Source organism: Bos indicus x Bos taurus, chromosome 2 (assembly GCF_003369695.1).
Source record: "Bos indicus x Bos taurus breed Angus x Brahman F1 hybrid chromosome 2, Bos_hybrid_MaternalHap_v2.0, whole genome shotgun sequence".
Classification (NCBI taxonomy): domain Eukaryota; kingdom Metazoa; phylum Chordata; class Mammalia; order Artiodactyla; family Bovidae; genus Bos; species Bos indicus x Bos taurus.
Genome location: NC_040077.1, coordinates 91,603,369 through 91,628,797, shown reverse-complemented (window position 1 = coordinate 91,628,797; position 25,429 = coordinate 91,603,369). Strand labels below are relative to the sequence as shown.

General features: G+C 36.9%; 1 protein-coding gene across 4 annotated transcripts in view; it reads left to right on the top strand.

The window, feature by feature from the left end:
* Positions 1-25,429, top strand: part of RAPH1 (Ras association (RalGDS/AF-6) and pleckstrin homology domains 1) — a 104,092-nt gene that overhangs the window by 35,730 nt on the left and 42,933 nt on the right. For 3 of the 4 annotated variants that reach the window (XM_027564915.1, XM_027564933.1, XM_027564923.1), the window contains exons 2-5: positions 6,416-6,535; positions 10,567-10,672; positions 11,452-11,957; positions 23,627-23,707. In XM_027564915.1, coding sequence (XP_027420716.1) covers positions 6,416-6,535; positions 10,567-10,672; positions 11,452-11,957; positions 23,627-23,707 — 813 coding nt within the window. The remainder of the gene's footprint in view (positions 1-6,415; positions 6,536-10,566; positions 10,673-11,451; positions 11,958-23,626; positions 23,708-25,429) is intronic. The other variant, XM_027564911.1, reaches the window with a different exon arrangement.

Sequence of the window (25,429 nt, the reverse complement as noted above, 5' to 3'; positions counted from 1 at the left end):
TTTAATAACTTGAAAAAGTTTAGTAGTGCGTTAAAAAAGTCCAACAAAGTTAAAAGGTAAAACCTGAGGAAAATGTTGCTCTACACACATGTTTAATATCTTGACTCTGTAAAGAGCTCATGTAAACTCAATTTATTATTTTCTCCTTTTCTACCAACCTTGCCTTTATACTGTTTTCAATTGGTTTATTAAGTTCTCAGTTCTTGTTTGGGCAGTTTGCACATGCTACTGTTTAGTTCACAACAGAACTAAGTTAGAGTTTTAGGTCCAGAGAGAAACATCCCTTTTGGTGCCTTATTCCAATGAGTTAGTTCATAGCCCTCTATCCCCCACAGTTCTCACTTCATTTTACATTTTGTTGTGTCCTGTTTCTCTCCTTTTCCTTCTCGGCTCTGACTTCCTCCCTCCTTTTGATGGGTTCTCTTCCTCTTTTTTTTTGCCTTACTAAATTTAACAGAGCTTTTTTCCTTATTGTTTCTTTTGTCTGATTTAGGTTTCCTTCCTCTTTATTTTGCAAGAGTTGTATCTTACACAGTTGGGGGCACTCCTTGAACCTGGAAGTCTTCACAGCCCCTCTTCTCTGGTGCCTGTTTTTCTTTAGAATTATTTATCAAATTAAAGCAGCATAGGTGGTGTTTTCAAAACTGTTTTTGTGTTCAAGCTATTGAAACCTAACTGGACATAAAGAACTGAAATTCTAAATAATGCTGAGAAGAAGCATGGAACTTGCTTCTTCCATGGAGGAGGAGTAATTGGGTTGTGTTACATTACTTAGGAGATTGTGGTGCTGCTTAGTTTCTTTATGGTCTTCGGGAATGCTTATTTAGAGTGTTCTGCCTTTAACCAAATTGTGGTCATGCAAAACTGCATTGCTTTTGTCTGGGAAGTCCTCCCAGTAGTTATGACATACTCTTGCAGTTCTCAGACTTTTGTGGGTATAAGCAAAGCCCTGGGGGAATTGTTAAAAATGTTCCACTCTTGGAAATTACTAGTCAGTAGACCTTTGGCAGGCCATTTAAAAGCTGACTTTAAGAAGAAGCACCCTAGGTAATTTTCATGCAGGTCATCAGCAGACCACACCTGGAAAAACATTGCTGTGTGGCATCAAGTCCAAACTTTGATGTGGCTTTTAATGTTGCCCCACCTACTCTCCAGCCCTATTTTCCATGGGTCTACAGCACACATCCTATGCTCCAGAAATGTTAAGCCATGTAGAGTTTAGAATTTAAAGATAAATTAGATAGAAATTAGTCTTGAGAGAAAGTACAACTTACACAAGTCACATACTTGGAGTGGCAAGAAAAATACATGGTATATAGCTAGGGTGCCACTCCAAGTATGTGACTTGTGTAAGTTGTACTTCCTCTCAAGACTGATTTCTATCTAATTTCTCTTTAAACTCTAAATTGTCTCTAAACATCTCTCTTATGTCCAGAGTGGCCTTCTGATGGTCTTTCACTTTTCTAATAACACTTATACAGGTACCATGTTCCCTTGGCTACTAGTTCTCCCCTTACCTCCTTCACGTCTGTGTTTAGTTCTTCCTAGTTGCCTTCTGGAAGGAGAGGAAAAAAAAAAATAGGCTTGGCTTTCAAGGTCTTGTATGACCTGAAAGTCCTTCCTTAGTCCTTGACTTTTAAATCGCAGGACTCTTCCCTCTTGTTTTACTTGATGGTCTCACAAAAACAGACCGTCTTCTTTGCTTTTTATAATTCGCCCTACCTGGAATATGTTTATTCAAATCCTTAAGCTCTATTCTAAGCCCACCTTCTTGATAAAGATCATCATTCCATCTTGCAGTGAGGAAATCGAATAGTAAACCAAAATGTCTTCCAAGAATAAGGTTAATAGGGAAATTATGCTTGAATAATTAACTTCATGGAAAACTTAGTGGGAATAATATAATATTGTTCATACTAAAGCATACTAAATGGATAGATTCATTATGTTTAGTAGAGCCTTACTATGTGTATTACACATTTTAACCTGTAGTAATTGAAGCACAGTTATTCACTGTTATCTGTGAAATGAAACCAACTAGCATATAAACTATGATGGATCATTCCCCCTTATTCCTATTTTCACTTCATGAATAAACTAGTTTAAAATATAGTTAAATTATTATTAGCTTTAACGTGTTATTTTCTGTAACAAACATATGGTTTTGAAATAATACTCAAGCTAACTAAACTTTCTAATGCCCAGGTCCTAATTTCCTCATTTTTGCCAGTTGGATGTTTGCCAGGCATCTCTCAATCTGACTTCAAAACAGAATCCACACCTTTCCTTCCCTCAACCTGCTCCAAGGAACACCAGCGGGCAGGACAGTGTCGCTGGAGGAGAGAGTGGGAAGAGTGGTCAGTGAGGTCCCTGAAGACCAGGACCACTTGGGGCCTTCTTGATTTGTAGCAGCTCTGAGTTGTGTTCTGTGTTCAGTACATCTGTGCTTTGGAAGAGTAAACCTTTTCCTTTGTGGCAGGGTATATTTGTTTCTTAAGGACATAGTTTCCATCAGATGTAATGGAGTGGGGAATTTGAGTGAAACTTTAATGTTCCTCCTAAAGTACCTAATTTAATAGAGTAATTTAATAGTATTTGTTCTAGTATGTATTATAGTTTCCTTGGGCCTATTTCCACATCATTAAGGAAAAACATCACATTAGAAGCTATCCATTTAAATTCTAATCATTTTTAAAATAAAATTAATGAGTTTTTTCTTTTTTTTTTAATTTCCCTTTTTGTTTGGAGGGAAAGTTGACTGTTGTATAATTTAATTTGCATTTTCTTCTGTCATCATTTCTAGTAGGGGCATTATACCATGTTGGGAAAATTCAGGTTTGAAATTGTGATTTAATTGGAGACAGGATTGATACATAGTAAAGAATGAATCGCCTTACCAGATTTGCTGACTTTGAACAGTGCAGAGCCTGTAAACTTTCTGGGGGCTCCTGATTTGTTGTGTATAGTAAATAGAAACAATTCCGTATTGGGGGTAGAAGAATAAGGATTAACATCATCTTCCAGGGAATGGAGAGTGCTGTTGCAGAGTGTAGATCCTTTAAGAAATGTTCAGTTCAGTCCCTCAGTCGTGTCTGACTCTTTGCGACCCCGTGAATTGCAGCACACCAGGCATCCCTGTCCATCACCAGTTCCCAGAGTTCATCCAAACTCTTGTGCATCGAGTCGGTGATGACATCCAGCCATCTCATCCTCTGTCGTCCCCTTCTCCTCCTGCCCCCAATCCCTCCCAGCATCAGAGTCTTTTCCATTGAGTCAACTCTGCATGAGGTGGCCAAAGTGTTGGAGTTTCAGCTTCAATATCAGTCCTTCCAGTGAACACCCAGGACTGATCTTCTTTAGGGTGGACTGGTTGGATCTCCTTGCAGTCCAAGGGACTCTCAAGAGCCTTCTCCAACACCACAGTTCAAAAGCATCAATTCTTTGGCTCTCAGCTTTCTTCACAGTCCAACTCTCACATCCATACATGACCACTGGAAAAACCATAGCCTTGACTAGATGGACGTTTGTTGGCAAAGTAATGTCTCTGCTTTTGAATATGCTATCTAGGTTGGTCATAACTTTCCTTCCAAGGAGTAAGCATCTTTTAATTTCATGGCTGCAGTCACCATCTGCAGTGATTTTGGAGCCCAAAAAATAAAGTCTGACACTGTTTCCACTGTTTCTCCATCTATTTCCCATGAAGTGATGGGACTGGATGCCATGATCTTCGTTTTCTGAATGTTGAGTTTTAAGCCAAATTTTTTACTCTCCTGTTTCACTTTTCATCAAGAGGCTCTTTAGTTCCTCTTCACATTCTGCCATAAGGGTGGTGTCATCTGCATATCTGAGATTATTGATATTTCTCCTGGCAATCTTGATTCCAGAAATGTAGTAGGACCTAAATTTTTATGGAGAAGTATCTGAATAAAATGTAAAGTTCATTTAGATAAAATAACCCATGTGGTGACAGAAATTCAAGAAAAGGACAAAATTAGCAAAAGTTACATAAATGGTAAAAGTCTAATCATTTTTTCAAGTTTTTCATTTATTTCATGACTCTGTTATTGTTCCTTAAGTCATATGTTCCTTGAGTCAGTAGTCGTCTAAATAAAAATAAAACTATTAAAATATTTATTTATTTATTTATTTTTATTAAAATATTTAAAGAAAAATTTTAAAGTCCAAATAATTACTGGGTTTGAATAATAATAAAAAACTCACAAAACACACCAAACTTTGGTGTGAAGAATTCTGTTTGGATCCATGATAATTTAAAATACTCATATTCATTTTGAACTATTTTGTGTTTGCACTATAAAATTATATTCCTGATGTTTCATTTTTCCAGTGTAGTATCTTCTTTTTGGACATTTACAGTGTGTGCTCAGAGGGAAGTGCAAGCATAAGTGTTTATTATATTAAAGCAGAATTCCTCCTCGAATATCTTTGCTTCTGGGTTATTCCAGTGTGTTTAGTTTTGAAGATTACGGAGGAAAAGGAAGTTGACTGTTAGATTTCAAGTTCTGTTGCTTGTTGGGCCTCATTAGGAAAACCGAGTATTACTGCTCTTTGATGTTCTCAAACTAGCATTATTTGAGTAATTAAGTCAGCCTGATCAGATGAGCTTTTTCTTTGCACTTTTTTGTTTTTCATAAGTAGCTAACTTAATGAAATATAATAACAGGTTTCTATTGAGATTGATCTGTAAATAATTCAGCACTAAATAAAAACCTAAGAAATAGTATTAATACAAGTTAACTATAAAAACAAAATCTCTTTAAGAGCCACAAGTATGCATTTGAGAATTAGTTGATTCATGTTCCATTTGTCAAGGTAGAATGCCCTGAAATATACATTCTTACAGTAGTGAAATTAAGAAATGAGAATTTCTTAATTGGTTAAGTGGGATATCTGATTTTCAACATCATTAGAGCTAAATTCAGTTTTGATTTTGCAACAGTATTTGCTTGACCATTTCTATAAAATTTTATATAATAAAATCAGGTTTAAAGTTTAACTTCATGGCATCTAATTATATAGTTAAATTCCTTATGTATCTCATAACTACATATAAGGATCACAGAGGTGATTTTGTGGATTGCTGCTTTGGAAGTATAAGATGTATACAAATTCTTATTCTAGATTAAGGATATCTTTACTCTGAAAAATTGTTCAGGCTAGCTGACAGGTTGTATTTTGAATATTGCCCAGATCCACTGGAACAAAATGTGTGTCTTCATAAATGTGAGTCAAGAGTATGGCATGTACAATGAAGATATTCATTATGTCTCAAGAAAGTTAACAGGTATTGCTCCAAATAGAAGGAAAAGATAATGTGGTCAAGTAAATTTGGGATATGTTGATTTAAAAAAAAAGCTTAAGTGTTACTGAAGATTTCTTAGAGCGTTTAATAATGAAATATTTTATATTAATCAGATTAATCTTAAAGAATTTTAAGTATCTGGTCAGTCATTGATCTTTGTTTTATATAACTTTTCCTCCCTTCACAAAATAATATGCAAATTCCATGTCATACCATTTTATTAATGGGAAAAAAGAAAATATCTCTTCTTTCAGGGGACTTAAACATGAAAAGTCACCACATGTAGGAAATTTTGTATATGAATTTAATGTATTCAATTCTGATTTTCTGACGTTTCCTATTTGAGTTTTAGTTCCTTGAATTTTTAAATGGTTAGAAAGGAAGGATAAGATGGAAGAACAAATTCAACAAACTGAACTATTAATAGATTCAAGATTTTGCATTGTCTTTTATGTGAAATGCTTTTTGGGTGAGATACTTATTTGAATGGATTTTTACAGAATAAGTAAGATAATAACTTACTAAAGTCTTCTGAAATTATTTTTCTGTGCTATTTGGTGTGTTGCAAGATCTATTAGTGGAGAGAACTGTACTACCATAATATCCTCTGATTAATGGGAGTGGTTTGTGATTTAAAAATCATTACTTCTGACACAGTTCAGTCACTCAATCATGTCTGACTCTTTTCGACCCCATGAACCGCAGTATGCCAGGCCTCCCTGTCCATCACCAACTCCCGGAGTCCACCCAAACCCATGTCCATTGAGTTGGTGATCCCGTCCAACCATCTCATCCTCTGTCGTCCCTTTCTCCTCCTGCCCTCAGTCTTTCCCAGCATCAGGGTCTTTTCCAATGAGTCAGCTCTTTGTATCAGGTGGCCAAAGTATTATCCGATAGTTTGTTTTCCTAAAAATTTGAGACTTAATTGCTCATTTCTATTCACTTGTCAACCTTATCTACATTTATGACTTCCAGTTTCCTTTTATAATATAGTCTTTGGTTTTCAAGGTTTGAATATATATCAGAACATAAACTGCATGATTTTTCAATTTTATCATATAATTGTTCATTATACACATATCTGCATTTCAGATGGAGCAGCTATCGGATGAAGAAATTGACCATGGTGCTGAAGAAGACAGTGACAAGGAAGATCAGGACCTAGACAAAATGTTTGGAGCCTGGCTAGGGGAGCTAGACAAACTCACTCAGGTTAGAAACAGTGTGTGAAAAACTGGTTGAGAATTTTAAGTCATCACTATGTGTTCAAATTTTACTGTGTAGACCTCAGGATATGAACACAGGTTATGTTTTAAAATACTGCTATAAAGAGAAAATGTCCAAAGCATTAACAAGTAAATGAATAGTAACTCTAGGTACACAAGATACTCTCTTCTGTGGTTAGTTTAAGGAGGTTTGTTTTTTTTTTAATGCTTTTGACAGAAGTTCTATGTATCTAGAGGGATTTCTAAACTCTGTTTTATAAATTGAGTTGCTGGCTAAAAAGTTTTAAAGCCTAAAATGTAAAAATCTAAATTTTAGCAAATCCTATTTTGTAACAGTGGAGTGAACACATTTTACAACATAAATGATATCCTCACATGCAGATATTTTCTATTACATGATCCCAGAATACTGACGAAGTTTCATCCCTGGCTTTATTTTAAAACAGTGGCAAAGTTTTTTCATTTTCTTTTATTGGATCTTTGTTTTGTCTTTTAAAGAATTATTTTGTCCTCTAAACAATATCACTTTTTAGAATAAAAGCAAATACTATTACTACCCTGGTTAATACATTATATTCAATATATATGAAGATAGTTAATTAACTGTATTAAACAACTCTAACTTTATGACGGGTTTCCCAGGTGGCTCAGTGGTAAAGAATCCACCTGACAATGCAGGACACGCAGGAGATGCAGCAGGAGATGTAGGTTTGATCCCTGAGTTGGGAAGACCCCCTGGAGTAAAAAATGGCAGCCTGCTCCAGTACTCTTGCCTGGAAAACCCCATGGACAGAGGAGCCTGGCAGGCTGTAGTCCATAGGGTCACAAAGTCAGCATGAACAAGCATGCACACAACTTTACAACAATGAAAACATTAGAACAAGACTTATTTCATTCACTCTTAACTAATATCTCTGGGAAGAACTTTTGTTTAAATTGCTTAAGTACGAAATTCGTTAACCAGTAGCAGAGTAGATGGTAAAGTGGAAACTTAAAGTACCGGTTTTTTTCTGTATCTCTTTCCATATCATTCTGGAATTGAAACTGAGAAGCTGTTCATGTAATTCTTGTTAGATCATTTTGAAAGGCAGACATGTTTGTGACCATAACCTGTTAATGATGAGTTTTGAGAAGAACGCTTTACTAGGGCTGCTCTGGTAGCTCGGCTGGTAAAGAATCCTCCTGCAATGCAGGAGATCCCAGTTTGATTCCTGGGTCAGGAAGATCCCCTGGAGAAAGGATTGGCTACCCACCCTAGTATTCTTGGGCTTCCCTGGTGGCTCAGATGGCAGAGAATCCACCTGCAATACTGGAGACCTGGGTTTGATCCCTGGGTTGGGAAGGTCCCCTGGAGAAGGGCATGGCAACCCACTCCAGTGTTCTTGCCTGGAGAATTCTGTGGACAGAGGAGCCTGGTGGGCTACAGTCCGTGGGGTTGCAAAGAGTCGGACACAACGGACGACTAAGCACAACCAGCACAGCACAGGATTTCATAAGGTCATTCTCTTCATCTCCAGTCAGGAGAAATAACGTTTGTGGTGATAAAGCTCTTTTCTTCTGTAGTTACCAAACCTAATTTTAGTTTAATTCTTAATTTTTTTTTAAAAAAAGAAGTGATTTTGGCATAGAGATGATGACTAGGCTGTGCAGTTCTGTGCTGAGGAAGTAAAGGAGTGGAAATAGAAAATAATAATGAAGGAAAGTATGTGAGAGCCAGTTGTCGTGTGTGGGGTTTCCATTTTGTTTGTTTGTTTGTTTTTGGCTATGCTGCACAGCTGGCAGGATCTTGGTTCCCTGATCAGGGATTGAACCTGGGCCACAGCAGTGAAAGCCTGGAATCCTAACACTAGGCACCCAGGGAACTCCCAGGAGTTTCCTTGACTGTGTGTTTTATTGTCCATCCTTGGGGAGAGGCCAAAAAAGAGGAAAGACAGGCAGATACAAGCCTAGCCACTCTAGGTGGAGTAGACTTGATGCTGCTCCACTGTAGGTAACATTTCTACTGAATACAGGAAAATCTTATGTATATTTGTATAAACCTTCTGTATATTTTAAATCCCCTGACATACACATGTAAGAGCCATTCATCAAAAAAGCTGGGTCCTAAATTAATGCTTTGATCATCCTTTTTTATGTATGAAGCTGTCTTACAGAGAAAACAGGTTAAAACTGTTGGAGAATATTTCTCACTGCTGTGCGTGCATGCTAAGTCACTTCAGTCATTGCAACTCCATGGACTTTAGCCTGCCAGGCTCCTCTGTCCACGAAATTCTCCAGGAAGAATACTTGAGTGGGTTGCCATTTCCTCCTCCAGGGTATCTTCCTGACCCAGGGATCGAACCTGTCTCTCTTATATCTCCTACATTGTCTTTGTCAGGCAGTTTCTTTACCACTAGTATCACCTGGGAAGCCCCATCCCTCACTGCTAGTAAGTTACTTTTTAACACTTTGGAAATTTTCAAAAAATATTTTACTAAGTTAGTGGCTAAAACTTCAGAATTGATTATTTTAGTTCGCCACAGTCATCCATGCACCTATATCATACAATGTTAATGGATTTTCAACTTTATATTAAATCATTTTTAAGTTTCTAGTGGCTGTTGAATCTTCTGAAATTGCTTGTAAAATTTTGTATGTATTTGTATTTTTCTGCAAGAAGTTTCATGGCTTTTATCATATTCTCAATGACATCCACTCCCAACCCAATTCCACCACCACTGAAAAAATAAAAAAGGTTAAAAAAACACACTCCACTAGAGTACCCATTTCTTGGCATCAAGGAATATTTCCTATCATTTCCCTTTCTGCTCCAGCACCACGGACACAGCAGATAATTAATAATAAGTATTTGTTTATTTGAACTGATAAATAGATTGACTTTTAATATGTCCTAAATTATCTTCAGGTTTTACTGAAAACATTACCTACCTATCACTCTTCATTTCCACTGAGAGAAGGCGAATTAGGCCTTAACTTGTAGTGGAAAAATTAGGTTTGAGGTTAAAGAAGAATTTCCTAGCTGTTTCGTTAAACTTTGAAATAAAGCACTGAACAGTTGTGGATCTCCTTCAGATGATAGCTTGAAAAACTGGATAGATACTATCCAAATGGATTTAGTTGAAACAAATGAATAAAAAAGATAGCACTCTATCTAATTCTGTGATTCTACAAAAAGATTGTTCAACATTCTTTTTCATTTGAAATCTATTTGATAATTAGAGAAATTAAAAATTTGAAAGACTAATCCTGATATTTGCATAGTTAAAAAGACACTGAATAACTACTGACCCTTTCCCTGAATTTCTTTGTTGTAACCACCTTATTTTCCTTATTGTAGAAAGGTTGGAGAGAAAAAAAGGGTCATTTAAAGAGGTGGTGAGTTAACTTACAAAACACCCTACCCTAAAGTGTAGAATGTAATTGTAGACTTAGCACAGGCAATATAGCTGGGTTATAGTTTACACTCACCTTGATAGAACATGAAAAGAACAGGATATTCTATCATTGTTTAAAGTTACAGCCACTTTCTGTTAAGATCGTGGCTCTCATAATTTTGAGTCCAGAATTGTGCCTTATCTTCAGAGTATTTCATTCTAAGAATGTGGTTAAATTGGACCAAAAACAAATTCCTTTGAGGAAAGAGATAACAAAATTCTCTCCATTATTCCTTTTTATTTCTTATCCTCATATCCCATATTCATGTACCTACCTTATTGTATAGTGAATTTATGTAAAATGAGCTCAGCCACTATACTCGTTGTATTTGGGAAGATATTTACTCTGAACTATGACTATGTCATGTGCCTTAAGTAAGCATATATCTAAAAATTGAAAAATCTATAACCAAAATTATGTGAAAACCAATTATGCTTTTCCTCAAGGCTAATACTTAGAAGAACTTGGATTTTATTAACTATTACATGACAGTTCACTTATTCATAGAATAAACTTTATTCATCTTTTATTATAATTGAGACCTGAATTTAATATGACTCATTAAACTTTCTTTTTATAAAGAGTTTGGATTCTGACAAGCCCACGGAACCAATAAAAAGATCTCCTCTTCGCCAGGAAACAAACATGGCCAATTTTTCTTATCGCTTCTCCATATACAACTTGAATGGTAAGATGTAATTGAAAATGAAATGTAAAATAGTATGTTAAGTTATATAAGGTGGAAATAATACAGCAACAATTCCAAATAGCTCAATATAAAAACTATATATGCATAACAACTGAGTTCTTATATTTCTTGATTTGTGCATTTTATTACTAATTCAGATTATCAGAGAAAAAAACTAACTGGAATATAACTAGTTTCCTAGTTATTAGTAATTGACAAAGTATATCCTCACATGGAATCCTACAACAAACTTAATTGTGTTATTATATTGCAGTGGGATAAAGTCCAGTGAAATTACTTGTTGTTAATTTAAAAATCAGCCCTTCTGGCCTTTATTTAATGAACTATACCTAGTGGAGCTGACATTTCAATCTGTAATTTTTTTAGGTCTTAACATTTTTCTTTTTATGCCCTCAGATCTTTAGGTATTAACATCTCTACCAGGGCTATGGTCATATTAACACTTAGAGCCTCTGGTGAAAAATTGCCTGAGGGATGTTGGTTAATAGAACAGTATAAAATTTTTCTATTTTTTTTATCTTTCAACTCATAATTTTATTCTCTATTGATTACCACAAATCTTAAAAGATGGGCTCTTTGCTTCTGAAATTTTCTCTTGGAGTTTAAAATGAACAAAAAACTGTTAGAACTGTGGTATTTGATAGGCTTTATGCCCAATAGGGTGATTTTTTTTTTTTTTGCTTTTCCTCCTGCATTTGTTGACTGATTTATAGTAGAATGTGTAAATTCTAATTCATTGTGTTCTGGAAACATTGCAGAAGCTCTGAATCAGGGAGAAACTGTGGATCTGGATGCCCTAATGGCTGATCTTTGCTCAATAGAGCAGGAGCTCAGCAGTATCGGTGCTGGAAATACTAAGCGTCAAATCACAGAAACAAAGGCCACTCAGAAGTTACCCACTAGCCGGCATACATCAAAGCATGGCACCTTGAAAGGACTGTCTTCTTCGTCCAATAGGATAACTAAACCGTCTCATGCCAACTACTCCCTGGATGACATCACTGCACAGCTAGAACAGGCCTCCTTGAGCATGGATGAGGCTGCTCAGCAGTCTGTGCTAGAAGATACTAAGCCCTTAGTAACTAATCAGCACAGGAGAACAGCGTCAGCGGGCACAGTGAGTGATGCTGAGGTACGCTCTATTAGTAACTCCTCTCGTTCAAGCATCACTTCTGCAACCTCCAGCATGGACTCTTTGGATATTGATAAAGTAGCACGCCCTCAAGAACTGGATTTGACACATCAAGGGCAGCCAATTACCGAGGTAAGTGGATGAAACTTTCTTCCCTGTTATTTCAGTATTAAGGAGGCAATGGTATTTTTTCCATCCTGTTCTAATAAACTTTCTTGTTTTTTTCCTACACTTAAAATTTATCAGAAATACCTCTGAGCTAAGTTTTAAAATCAGACTGTAGAAAGAATGTATTACCAGATACAGCAGTGTCACAAAGATGATAAAGAAAAAATTTAGTTTTTTTGGTTTTAGTCTTATGACTATTTGAAGCCCTTAAATTAATGTCAGTTGTATCATATTATTAAGAAGCTTGAAATGTGATTTATATTTGATACTTTATAGAATTAAGATAGCTATTAAGCTGATAATTGCTTTTTAATGTGTTTATTATAAAATGGCCACTTGAGAAAATGGCTCATATCCCCATTATAGTTCTCCTAGATTATAAGTTCTCAGCATTTACTCCATTTTAGTATCAAAGAGTTGATGCAGTGTGGTGGAAAGAACCACTGGACTTGGAGTCAGAAAACTTGGTTCCAAGTGTCACTACCCATTGGTCCTCTATGAGTTATTCAGTCTTGTGAACCTCAGTTTCTCATAAGTAAAGTGGAACTAATTGTACATAGTCTGCCTTCTTCATACTGTGGTTCAGAGTGTCAAAAGTGATATAATAGACATGAACAGATTTTAAAAGATGAAGTTTTTCTGATATGATGGCGGTGAGGATAAGGAATGGATTTGTGATGAAATAAGTTTAGCAAAAGCTGAGCTTGATAAAGGAGAATTTTTTAAATTGAGTTTTGTTCATCAAGGGGAAAGCAATTTTGTTATAAGATAGCAGCAAGAAAAAAGAAAATGGATGGGGCAGAATAAAACCAGCCTTCCGTTCAGTTATGTCTACAATGCTCTCTAATAGAGTAAAATAATTTGTATTAATCAGAACTAAGTTAAAATCTTACAAAACATTGTTTAAGGACTTGTAGAGAATTCAAAATTTGTATCTGTTACATTGATTTAATTTAGTTGGTCAATTTCTATCAGTCACTAACTCTTGGTATCCACTCATTTACCTAGCTTCACTCTGGGCATTGTAGAGCTCAAAAGAAGCACGAATCATGATAATTTGAAGATAAATTTGAGTTTTGTTGCTTGTAAAGGAAGTTAGCAAATTATATCGAAGAATAAATTTTTGTTTATTTAGTGAGACTTTCCTAAATGGTTTATATTCTGTAGAAAACTGCTTTCTCCATTGTGAAACCTGGGCATTATCTTTAGCACCAGCTCCTTAGCATGTATCACTTACATCTGTTAGACTTACCTGTTGGGATATGAGTAATATTTTATTAGAAATGTGCTTTCTTGTTTATTCTGTGTTTTGTATGTTCTTTCTTTTCAATCATATTATTTTGTGTTGGGTCAAGAGGCATGGGGGCAGGTCATGAGCTAATTAAGAATCTTGGTGTATGTTTCCATCTGTAAAATACATTCCTTATAAAAGTTCCCTCAGTAAAAGCACACTCTTTATAAGTAACAGTTGAAGAGCAAATAAAGTAAAAAGTGAAGTCTTCTCCTAGCAAACACTTCACATGGTATCTAGTGGTATCCATGGGCAAGGATGCCAGTGTACAATGATATAATATTTTAAGATAAGACCTAATGTAAAGTTTGGTGAGTAAGCCAGGAAAAAACAAGGAAAGGAGTTAAAGTTTTTTCCATCAGCCTGTTTTTTTTGCCTTGCCAAGATGGGTAGAAAAGTGGTTTAACAAATCTGGAACTTGTTTCACTATACTTTTTTTCTGGATCTAGTCTGTTCTGATTCAAGCCAAGAAAACTGAAGGAGGCTTACTAGATCCCAGCCCCATGTATTAAATTGCCTCCAGACTCAAATACAGTTTTTTACAAAATACTTTAGCCTTTCATGCATGGAGTTAAAGAGTCATGAAGTTCTAAAGAGACTTGTTACCAAAAAAAAGAAAAAACTGCTGCGCATGGCACACGTGCATGCTATATTCTGCTCCCAGGGGAAAGCGTTTTCTACTCTCTTAGCTAATTCTTGGTGTATTTACCTATCATTAAATCTACAGTTATATTGCTGTATCTTGATTTTTTTTTCTTCTTCAGTTGTTTGTGTTACTGACTGACTTCTCACTTTGGAAAATGAGGATATAGCTAATTAGGATATAGCGCTCCTTAGACAGTTCCCCTCTTTTCTCCCCTCCCCTTCCAATTTATTTTGGTTGGGTAACTATTCAGTGTTTATATTATCATGACCTGTATACTTGCAGTTCACTACTGAACTGTATATACTTTCATTACATTCCCTTTTGGGGACATTACCTTTTGCTTTTCCTGGAATTCTTTAAAATTTAAAATAGTTTTTTGTATGCTTATTACTATTTCAACTCTAAACTTTCTCCCAGCTGATTAAATCTTTTATTTGGTTTGAATAAAATTGGTTTTATTAGTTTCATCTTCTTAATATTCTTTTTTGTCTTTTGAAATCTTTAGTATCATCATTCTTAGGTCTTTTCTCTCAGGTGGGTAAGCTGCTCCACGGAAGACTCTTCCAATCCCCTGCATGAAGGGCATATACTTTGTTGTCAGGGCTTTACAGCCCCTTGGGAAAGAAGGCATGGGGTATGGAATGGTCCTCATCACGACCTTCCATTTAATCGTTCGAGGTCAGGGTTTCTCACCCATCATCACTGTTCACGTGCTGGGCCAGATAATTGTTTGTCGTAGGGAGCTCTGCTGTGCATTTGTAGAATGGTTAGCGGCATCCTAGCACCTATCTGCTAGGTGTCAGAACTGAATGTCCTGTGCTGTGCTGTGCTTAGTCGCTCAGTTGTGTCCGACTCTTTGCAACCCCACAGACTATAGCCTGCCAGGTTCCTCAGTCCATGGGGATTCTCCAGACGAGAACACTGGAGTGGGTTGCCATGCCCTCCTCCAGGGGGTCTTCCCACCCCAGGGATCAAACCCAGGTCTCCCGCATTGCAGGCAAATAGATGCTCTGCCTTCTGAGCCACCAGGGAAGCCTGCCATAACTGCATACATCCTTCTAATTATAAAGTCTCCAGACATTGGTACATGTTCCCTGGAGGCAAAATTGCCCCCATTTGAGAATCACTGTGTTAAATAGAAAGGTTTAACAATAGCAGATCTGAGCCTTTTTTTTTTTACCCCATGGGAAATAACCTTGGATTTTCCTTTTCCTGGCATTCTTTTACTAGAAACTTGATTAATATAGAATGTATCCAAGTAATATTGTTTATTGTAAATTGACCCTGATTGGTGATTGCATATGGACCAGGAAGACTGTGAGTGAACTCTAGAAGCCTATGAAAAGACACTGTGCTTGATCATGGTGTGCAGTGTGTGACTCTTGTAAGTGAGCATGAACATATGCCTCCACTGACTCTGGAATCTACACACATTGGCTTCAAAATGCACGGCTGCTTCCTGTGGAGTGTGAAGTTTCCCTAGGCCAGGGTGATGTCTGTGCTTATTCACATGATCTCTTTCTCTTACAATGGTCCATAAAGGTCCCTGGTGGGTTGTGTAAATCCCTTCTGAAGATAGCGTTGTCACATGCTAGCACATTGTCTTTCTGCAGAACTGAGTGAGCCTGGTGCCAAGCTGTGGTCTCTTGGTCCTATGAATGAATATCAGTCTGAACCTGAGACCACTGCTGGTGGAGGAGAAATCTGGGAATTAACTGCTTTCTCAAATATGCTTTCAGCCAATCCTGCTTTTAGTCCCACCTTCACTTCTGCTGCTTCGCGTTGAGGTTACAAAATGTAAATTGGGGTGCTTCTCTGCTTTTCTCCAGTTTTGACTTAGCATTCAGCTTTCCTTGGGCATGCTGAGTTGTGTACACTCAGCCAGATGCTTCTAGCTTCCAGATTTTTGTCATGTCTTCTCATGAGTTTGTCTTTAACACAACAGCAACAACAAAATCCTTTTTCTTTGTTTTAGCAGGATTTATGGAGGGAGTAGAACTGCCTCATTGGCCATTCATAGTCTCCTTCTCCTGTCTGTAGTCTCTTAGCCGTGGAGTGCCCCAGGGTGCAGGCGTCAGACTGCCCTTCTCTCTGTCTACTCCTTTGGTGATCTTATACACTGACAACTCCCCAGTTTTAATCCCCATCTCATTTATTTAAGGTACACTAACCCCCCTTACATCCTAATCCCTCTATAACAGTGGTTCTCAACTAGAACCTAGTTTGTCCCCCAGGAGACACTCAGAAATGTCTGGAGACATTTTTGGTCATCAGTGATAGAAGGGTGGTACTGATGTCCGGTAAGTAGAGACCAGGGGTGCTGCTAAAATCCTACAATAGGACAGCCCCCACAACAAAATTATCTGACCCAAAATACCATCAAGGTTGAGAAGCCATGTTCAAAAGTCAGTTAGCATCTATCACTCACTGTCAGCAATACGGCAGTAACACCGTGTTGTGCAAAGCTGTCTGTTGACAGTTTCTGATAAAGATCAAGAAAGGACCGGCATTAAACATCTTTAGGTTCAAGGGAATACAGGTTTCTTTAGCCAGTGTCTCTCCCTGAACTCCAGGCTCATGCATCCTCTTTCTAGTCAACGCCTGTATTTGGTCATCTGAAAAGTAACTCAGATTTAACTGGTCTAAAACTGAAGTCCCGATCTTTTCTCCCAAACTTATTCCTCCCACAGTCTTCTCCATCTCAGTTAACGGCTATTATGTCCTTCCAGTTTATCAGCAAAATGCTTAGAGTCTTTACCTCCTCTTTGATTCCCCATCCTCCTTCCAATCCAGCAGCCGATTTTGTTGCCCTAACTTCAGAATATATCCAGACTTGATCACTTCCCACCACCTTCACAGCCATCAGACCAACATCGTCTTGAGACACACAACTAGTCTTCTGTGTTCACCATTCCTTTAACAGTCTGTTATCCCCATGGCAGCCCTGAGTGGTCCTATTAAAGGTAAGTCAGATCTTGCCCCTCCTGTTTTCAAACCCAAAGGCTTTGTATCTTACCTGTTTTCAAACCCAAATCCCTGCAGGGCCTTACCAGATGGGCTTTCTATGGCTTGCCCCTACATTCCTTTCTTCCCTCCCTCTCTTGCTCTATCAGTTCTTTGCCAATAGTCAGAGCCTACTTCAGAGCCCTTTTACCTGCCCCCCGACCCCAGCCTGGATACACTTCCTCAGGACAGTACCCCTTCACTGCCTTCAGGAGTTTGCTCACATGTCACTTTTCCAGTGAGGCCTTCTCTGATCACCCTGTTTTAAATGAATTCTTCTTCCTCTGTCCTGTGAGTACTTACCTCCCTTTTCTTAAAAATTTTTTATTTGTTTATGGCTGCATGGGGTCTTCGTTGCTGCGCTTGTCTGTTCTCTAGTTGGAACAAGCAGGGACTACTCTGTTGTGGTATGTGGACTTCTTGTTGCGGTGATTCAGAGCACAGGCTCTAGGCACAGGGGCTCAGGAGTTGTGGTAGGAGGGCTTGACTGTCCCACGGTGTGTGGGATCTTCTCAGACCACAGGCCAAATCTGTGCTCCCTGCCTTGGCAGGTGGATTTCCAGCCACTGGACCACCAAGGAAGCCTGTTATCTCCCTTTTCTGCTTTATTTTTCTGTTTATCACCATTTAGAATAGTATATATTTGACTTTATCTTACTCTAAAAATTTTGCTTGTGTGTCTTTTCCACTTGAATGTAAGCTCCATGAGGAGAGGAATTTTCAAAATTTTTCTATGATTCCTAATGTATCTTTAGCATCTAGAACATTATTTGGCTCAAAAGAGAAGCAATCAGATATTTGAACAAGCATTTACATATATGCACGTGTTCAATTCATCTTTGTCTAGAAGTTCTGTACTCTAAAATTATCAGCACTTTTCTTTCAAGATGGTTAGACAGAGTGCTTCAGGTGAAGTAGCATATGAAAATCTGATAGTGAAACTTTTTTTTAGACACCTCTAAGTTCTTTAGAGGCAGTAATTATACCTGTTCTAAAGAAACCTAGGACAGAATAGTTACTCTCACTGAAGTTTAGTGACACTAATACCAGTTAGAAAAATCAATTTGAGATTGGTACTATTGCATCTTGGGGATGTGGGTATTCAAACCGCCCATCTGAAAACAAAGTAATTTTATAGCTTTTCTTTCTACCTCCTTGCTCTCTGAAGCCAACGGGGTAGGCATAGTATTATTTCACATCAGGAAGAGTAAGTCTTTTTCTTTTGCCTTTCTTTCTTGACTTTTGTTGAAATACTGTGCTTTCAGGCACTTCACATATGTTATTTCATTTAAGCCTCCAACTGCCCTTTTGGTAGGGGCGTTATTCCAAAGAGGGGATTAAGTAGGTCAAATAACTGGGAAGTCTGTTTTTGAATTCCAAAACTATAACATTTACCTCCCAGCTTTTATCAGTGTCTTAAAAGTAAAGTGAAGCTGATCATCAGAAATGATTATTTCCTGAATGTTTGATTTAGCATAAAAATATGAGTTTATTCTATGGATAAACATAAAAATGAATTACAGAATTTTAGTATTCTTAAGAAATCCATCAGTAGTGTTCATTTGCTGTTTTTAAATTTAGAATTCATTGTAGCTGAAGTAATAAAGACTATAGCAACGTGAAATAAATGTTACAGTTGACTTACTGGTACTTTTATTCACATTAAAAGATAAAACAATACTTTTTAATAAGATAGCAGTTTGCAAACTTAAATAGTTATTGCATGTTATAAATTTTATATAAAGTAGGGTTTACTGATAAAAAGGTTAGTGCTATAATATACCTGTATATTTATTCTCTGGTGGGATTTAAACTAACAATTCCTCTGAATTTGGAATCTTATACCCAAAAATATATTTTTAAAATGAAAATGCTTTTAGAAACATTTACTGAAGCTTATGGTAGGTTCAAAAAGTTTGCTGAATCTTTAAGAATATTTGATGATGTATTGTAAATATTTTGATAGGAGAAATTTCTAAATATCTGAGCTACTAAAGCTTTTCAATGTTGTGGTTTTTTTTTTCCCCCCTCATGTATATAGGTTTTTTTTTTTTTTTTAATGAAATCTCTATGGATACACCAATGTGTTAATAACTTGTGATATGCAACATAGCATATGATAGCTTCAGTGTAATTCCTTTACTTCTTTCACTTTCCAGAACTATTTCAAGAATAAATGTGTGCAGAAATCTTGAGATATTGGAAAGAAAACAGCAGTTGTGTTTGTTGTAATATCAGGTGGCATTGGCCTTGAGGTCCCAAGTTATTCTCAGAAATCAACTTTTTGCTCTGGGATAATAACTAGATGGGAGCTCAGGGCTTTCTGAAATTTTAAGAGGCCTGTGTATCTGAAAGATTGGCGTTACTAGTTATTACAACTACGTTTCTCCTAAAATTCTAATGGCTATGTTGCTGCATCTTACTGAAATTTATCCACATGTACCAACTTGGTGTTTTAATTCTAGATTTCACTGGCCTAGGAAGGTAATAGAAGGGATAGGTACAAACACACCACCCAGTCAACACTGGCATATATGCCCTGATCCTTGTTTTGTGGATTTTAGATACCTGAAAGTGAAAAAGCATTTTTATTTGGTTTTAAGTCTGTTTTGTTTTGTGTTGGGAGAGCTGGTAAAGAACCTTATACTGCCTATATAATGGCCAGTTAAATATCTAGGAGAGGAATAAAAAGAAGAGGAGGGGAAATAGAAAATAATATCAGCTACTGTGTTATTGCTTATTCTGTGCTGGGCATGGTGCTTTATGTATCTTAACACTGAATTTGTACAGAGCCTTGAGAATAGGTACCATTACCACTATTTTACAATGAAAGGAACTAAAGCAGAAAGTGACTAGGTAACTTTCCCGAGGATTTGAACCCAGGCAGTCTGGTTGTAGAGCTCCTACAGCGTTACCTTGCTGCTTCATCATAAAATTGAAGGAGAATCTAGACAAGGCTAGACCAGCCCGTGCATCTCAGATCCAAGCCTAGAGACAGAACCACATGGGCAAAGAGATTTATGTAGTAACATCCCCATCTGGTGGTGTTTTAGTATATTCCTGAATATGTTGTTAAAATTTAACAACTATAAGCTAGCTGTAATCTAAATGAATTGAGGTTTAAATAAAATTCAAATGATGGCTGGTGGTTTCCCATTCTTCTACTAATAATAATGTTATTATTACTCCTTTAGTTTTTATAGTAACATTTGGAGATAAATGCTGTCATTATACCATTTTACACATGAGGAAACAGGTTAAGTAATAAGCCCAGAGTCATATTGCCAGGAAATGACTGAGCTGGGGCTTGAACCCAGGCACTCTGGCCACCCCATTAGGGTCTGGATTCTTAACCGTCATGCTATATTTATTTTTAATATTCGTGAAGAGCACATAACCTCAGTATAAGATGGATGTAAATCTGTTTTATTGAAACATTAATATGCGTTCACAAACCTCCACTTTCTTCCAGTTGTTATCTAAAGTGTTAGCTACCAAAAGAAAATGTTGTATTTTGTAACCACGACTCTGGTTGAAGGTCATTCGTTTCTTGATTATGGCTCATATTTCAGATCACTGCTTTTCTACACATCCTCCCCAACAAGATTCTGGCTCATAAATGGTACACGTTATAGGTTCAGTTCAAGAAAGTAGTGATTCATAACTTACTTTGCTGAGATTTGTGGAGTTTTTGAGAGATTGATAGAGAACGTGATAGCTTTGTAACAAATGAAACTTTTTGAAACTGAGACAGTGTAGAGCAAAGTTTATGTGAGTTGACCTTCACATTCACGTATGTGTTTTAAACACAGATTTTAGATTTATGAAAGTACTGATATTTTCTCCCATTTGCTACAGCTCAACTCCAGAAAAATAAACGACCCAATCAAAAAATGGGCCAAAGAACTAAATAGACATTTCTCCAAAAAAGACATACAGATGGCTAACAAACACATGAAAAGATGCTCAACATCACTCATTATCAGAGAAATGCAAATCAAAACCACTATGAGGTACCATTTCACACCAGTCAGAATGGCTGCGATCCAAAAGTCTACAAATAATAAATGCTGGAGAGGGTGTGGAGAAAAGGGAACCCTCTTACACTGTTGGTGGGAATGCAAACTAGTACAGCCACTATGGAGAACAGTGTGGAGATTCCTTAAAAAACTGGAAATAGAACTGCCTTATGATCCAGCAATCCCACTGCTGGGCATACACACTGAGGAAACCAGAAGGGAAAGAGACACGTGTACCCCAATGTTCATCGCAGCACTGTTTATAATAGCCAAGACATGGAAGCAACCTAGATGTCCATCAGCGGATGAATGGATAGGAAAGCTGTGGTACATATACACAATGGAGTATTACTCAGCCATTAAAAAGAATACATTTGAATCAGTTCTAATGAGGTGGATGAAACTGGAGCCTATTGTACAGAGTGAAGTAAGCCAGAAGGAAAAACATAAATACAGTATACTAACGCATATATATGGAATTTAGAAAGATGGTAACAATAACCTGGTGTACGAGACAGCTAAAGAGACACTGATGTATAGAACAGTCTTATGGACTCTGTGGGAGAGGGAGAGGGTGGGAAGATTTGGGAGAATGGCAATGAAACATATAAAATATCATGTAGGAAACGAGTTGCCAGTCCAGGTTCGATGCATGATGCTGGATGCTTGGGGCTGGTGCACTGGGACGGCCCAGAGGGATGGTATGGGGAGGGAGGAGGGAGGAGGGTTCGGGATGGGGAGCGCATGTATACCTGTGGAGGATTCATTTTGATATTTGGCAAAACTAATACAATTATGTAAAGTTTAAAAATAAAATAAAATTGGAAGAAAAAAAAAAAAAAAAAGAAAGTACTGATAAAGACAAGGTAAAACTGGGGACTTCCCTGGTGGTTCAGTGGTTAAGATTTCACCTTCCAGTGCAAGGGGTACAAGTTCAATCCCTGGTCGGGCAGCTAGGAAATGCCTCTTAGCCAAAAAAAAAAAAAGCAAACAAACATAAAACAAGCAATAGTGTAACAAGTTCAGTAAAGATTTAAAAATTGGTTCCCATTGTCTTTGATACTTCCCATGTGTACATTCATCTTTGGTAAGGATGTGTTGAATTTCAATAACTAATAAGGTTCCATCATACTGTTTAACATGGCATGTAGCCATCTCTTGTTGAACACCTTAGATTATGATTTTTTTTTAACTAGCCAGTAAGCATTTGGAAATATGATGGGAGCTTGTGTGAGACTGAGCCTAGTGAGAATAGATTTATTTTTTAACTTTTTATTTTGAGATAATGTCAAGCTTAGACAAATTTGAAAAAATAGTACAAAGAACTCATGAAAGTCTTACTCATGTTCACTAATTTAACATTTTGCCACATTTACTGTATTATTTTATATATATATGTTTTTTCCCCTGAACTAGTTGAGAGTTGGTTGCATTTTTCATGTCCTTTTAGCTGTTAAGTACTCTATTCGTAAGAGTGAGGATATTGACAATATAGATTTGATAGGCCTCCCATTGATGTGCTGACTGACACAGTGTTATAGAATGTGTTGAGTGAGAAAATATAGAGAGAGGAAAGCAAAATCAGTCTTGGTCTGGCCAAGCCTGTGGCATGAGAGCCAAGAAGAAATAGCTATTCATACATTCCATAAATGCTGGAGTACCTGGACACTGTGTTGGGCTGTAAGGGATAAAACTGTGAACATAATACACGGTGTCTTTATGAGATTATAATTTATTGTATGAGGAGAGGGATGTCAGAACAGACAACCAAAGCAATTTTAGTACAGTAAGGCAAGTACTATAAGAGGAAAGACAGTAACTTTGGTTAAAAAGTCATTGATGACTTTGAGAATGAATTACAGGATGCATTATAACTCAAAGGATGAAGACTTTGGAGAAGAAAGGTGGATGCTAGATTGCAGGGAATTATAAGTGCAAGAGGTACACTGTAGCTGAATTCGGGAAACTTTGCAGTAAAAAGTAGAAAATAATAATTTAACAAGAGGAGGGTACTCAAAAGAATATTTTTCCGTCCTTCCCATCCCCAATAAGCTGGACCAGTTGAGTGTCAGAGACTGGGATATTAGAGGGGGAATGAGTGGGATCTAGGACATGGTGTAGCTTTGGAGGGGAGAAGCAGGTATTAACTCATGGAACTGGAGAGAAGGATGAGAATATGGACATAGCTGTAGGATACCTTTTAGAGATGAAGATTGTCAGGATAGATCCGTGTGGTTTCCTTAGAATGGAGGGAAGTGAGGGCATATGAAGAGGTGAAAGAGTGAAACCAGGAACTTGAAGAACTTGGAAACTACTTAGAACAAGCTTAGAGGGAATGATAGAGAGGAGAGAAGAGAGCGAGTGCTGCCAAACAGCAGTTAAGGCCCATTTGAAGTTCAGAATTATGAATTGGTACTGGACAAGGTATTTCTGGGTAATTCTGCCATAGAGCTCTACTGTCCAGAAGAGTGAGGTTATCTTTAAATTGTAAAGAGCTAGGATCATGAGGTTCTTACCTTTTCTATTTCTGCACAATACAATGAGGTGCATGCAACTTTTCATTACTATTTTGTTTCAACAGTTCATTTCAGTGATCTTTTCTCTTCCTGCATGGTAATGAGAACTGCCCTTTTCCACCTCCTTTACCTATCATTTTCTTCCTGCATTTTCACAGCATGCTATTTCTCTGAGATGTCCCAGCAAGCAGGCCAAGCGTCATATTGACTTCACAGAAGAACAGGCTGAACTGACACCTGTAAGTTCTGTAATCATGTCCGTTGGGACTACTGAAGTATCAGTGAAGAGGAATGCATTCTTTAGAACTCCTGATGGTTAAACCTTGTCATATATCTCAATTTTTTGAATAGAAATTAAACCAGGCTTAAAAAATACATGAGCATATGAACAACCATATGATACAGTACCATTACATATTAATACTCATGGTAAGATTGTGTTGGTGATAGTGTATCTGGTATAGAGAAATTTTGTATTGGAACCTGAACCACATACTTTCTTTTTTGTTCTTAAGCTAAGGGCTTCTGTAAATTTCTCAAAATATTACTAAATTTAACTGTTCTTCAGAATGGGGATATCAAGCATATGACTTCTGTACCAATGCTTAACTGAAACCTAATTTCTTTAAAAATGTTTCCTCTGGTCATTGATTAACGAACCTGGATGTTTTAGAGCTGTGCTGTTCCATGAGGTGACCACTAGCCAGATGAGGCTATTGAATACTCCAAATGTTAATCCAAATGGAGATGCACTATAAAGATAAAAATACATGCTGGACTTCAAAGACTTAGTACAAAAAAATAAATAAAAGATGCTAATATTAGTTTATTTCACCATTTTCTTTTTACTTTTTTAAAAAATGCAGTTACTAGAAAATGTTATATTTGTAGCTCGTATTGTTTTTCCATTAGACAGTGCTGTTTCAGGGTCATCTATGAAGCATTGAAAAAAAAATTCCCACCCACCCCCCCCCCCAGTTGAATAAGATTCCCTCTGACCTCTCCTTCTCCCCTCCTCCTCTTCCTCCCTCCCTTCCTGTCCTTTAAAAATACTGGTAGTAACCCAGTGAATTGATTTCACAAGTCACTACTGGGTTATATCCTGCTTAGTGAAAAACTTTCTCGAACCTTACCTCTGGCCTGTGCCCTAAGGTCCTAAGTACCAGCCACACTTACTAATCATATCTGCATTGTCATCTCTTCCACTGAGGCAGCAGTGCTCAGTCCTTTCAGCCCCAATACCCATATCTTGTAACAAATAATTTATAACATTATCTTTACTATCCCAAATGAAATTCATAAATAATATAACTTACCCACACCCCCCCCCTTTATAGTGGTTTTAATGCCCTATCACCTAGTATGAGGGAGAAATAGCCAAAAGTAATTTATGATATTTTAATGTATATATTTTCGTTTTTAAGTGGTTGGCCATTTAAAAACTGTATTAAAAGACACAATGAAAAAATAGTCAAATCCTACACTTACTTACAATAAGAACTTTGGATTTAAGAAAAGGGAGAAGATCAGAAGTCATTTTTACAGGAAAAAGAAAGAAATATGAGCGGACCCAGAATTAAAACATACTATGACACATCATAACAGACAAAACACACACCTCTATATAGTAACTAATAAAAGGGAAATAACCTTAAATGAAGTAGGAATAATGTGCTGATACAATTTATATATTACCAAAGAAAAGAAAATGAAGAAGTGCAAAATTCTTGCAAATAAAATGACTTTTATTTGTAACTGTAGTGACAGAATTATTCTCTGCCTTGTAGCGTGGGGTTAGGTAGTAATAAAATGATTTTTACATTTGACTTTTTACATTATAGATTCTCATTGTGCTGTATTTTAAATAACTCTGAAAGACAAGCAGTTGAAATATTTTAACACAATCTGTGTTAATGAAACTCAGTGAAATTCCAGCCTTTCATTTCTTTTCTTTATTAGTA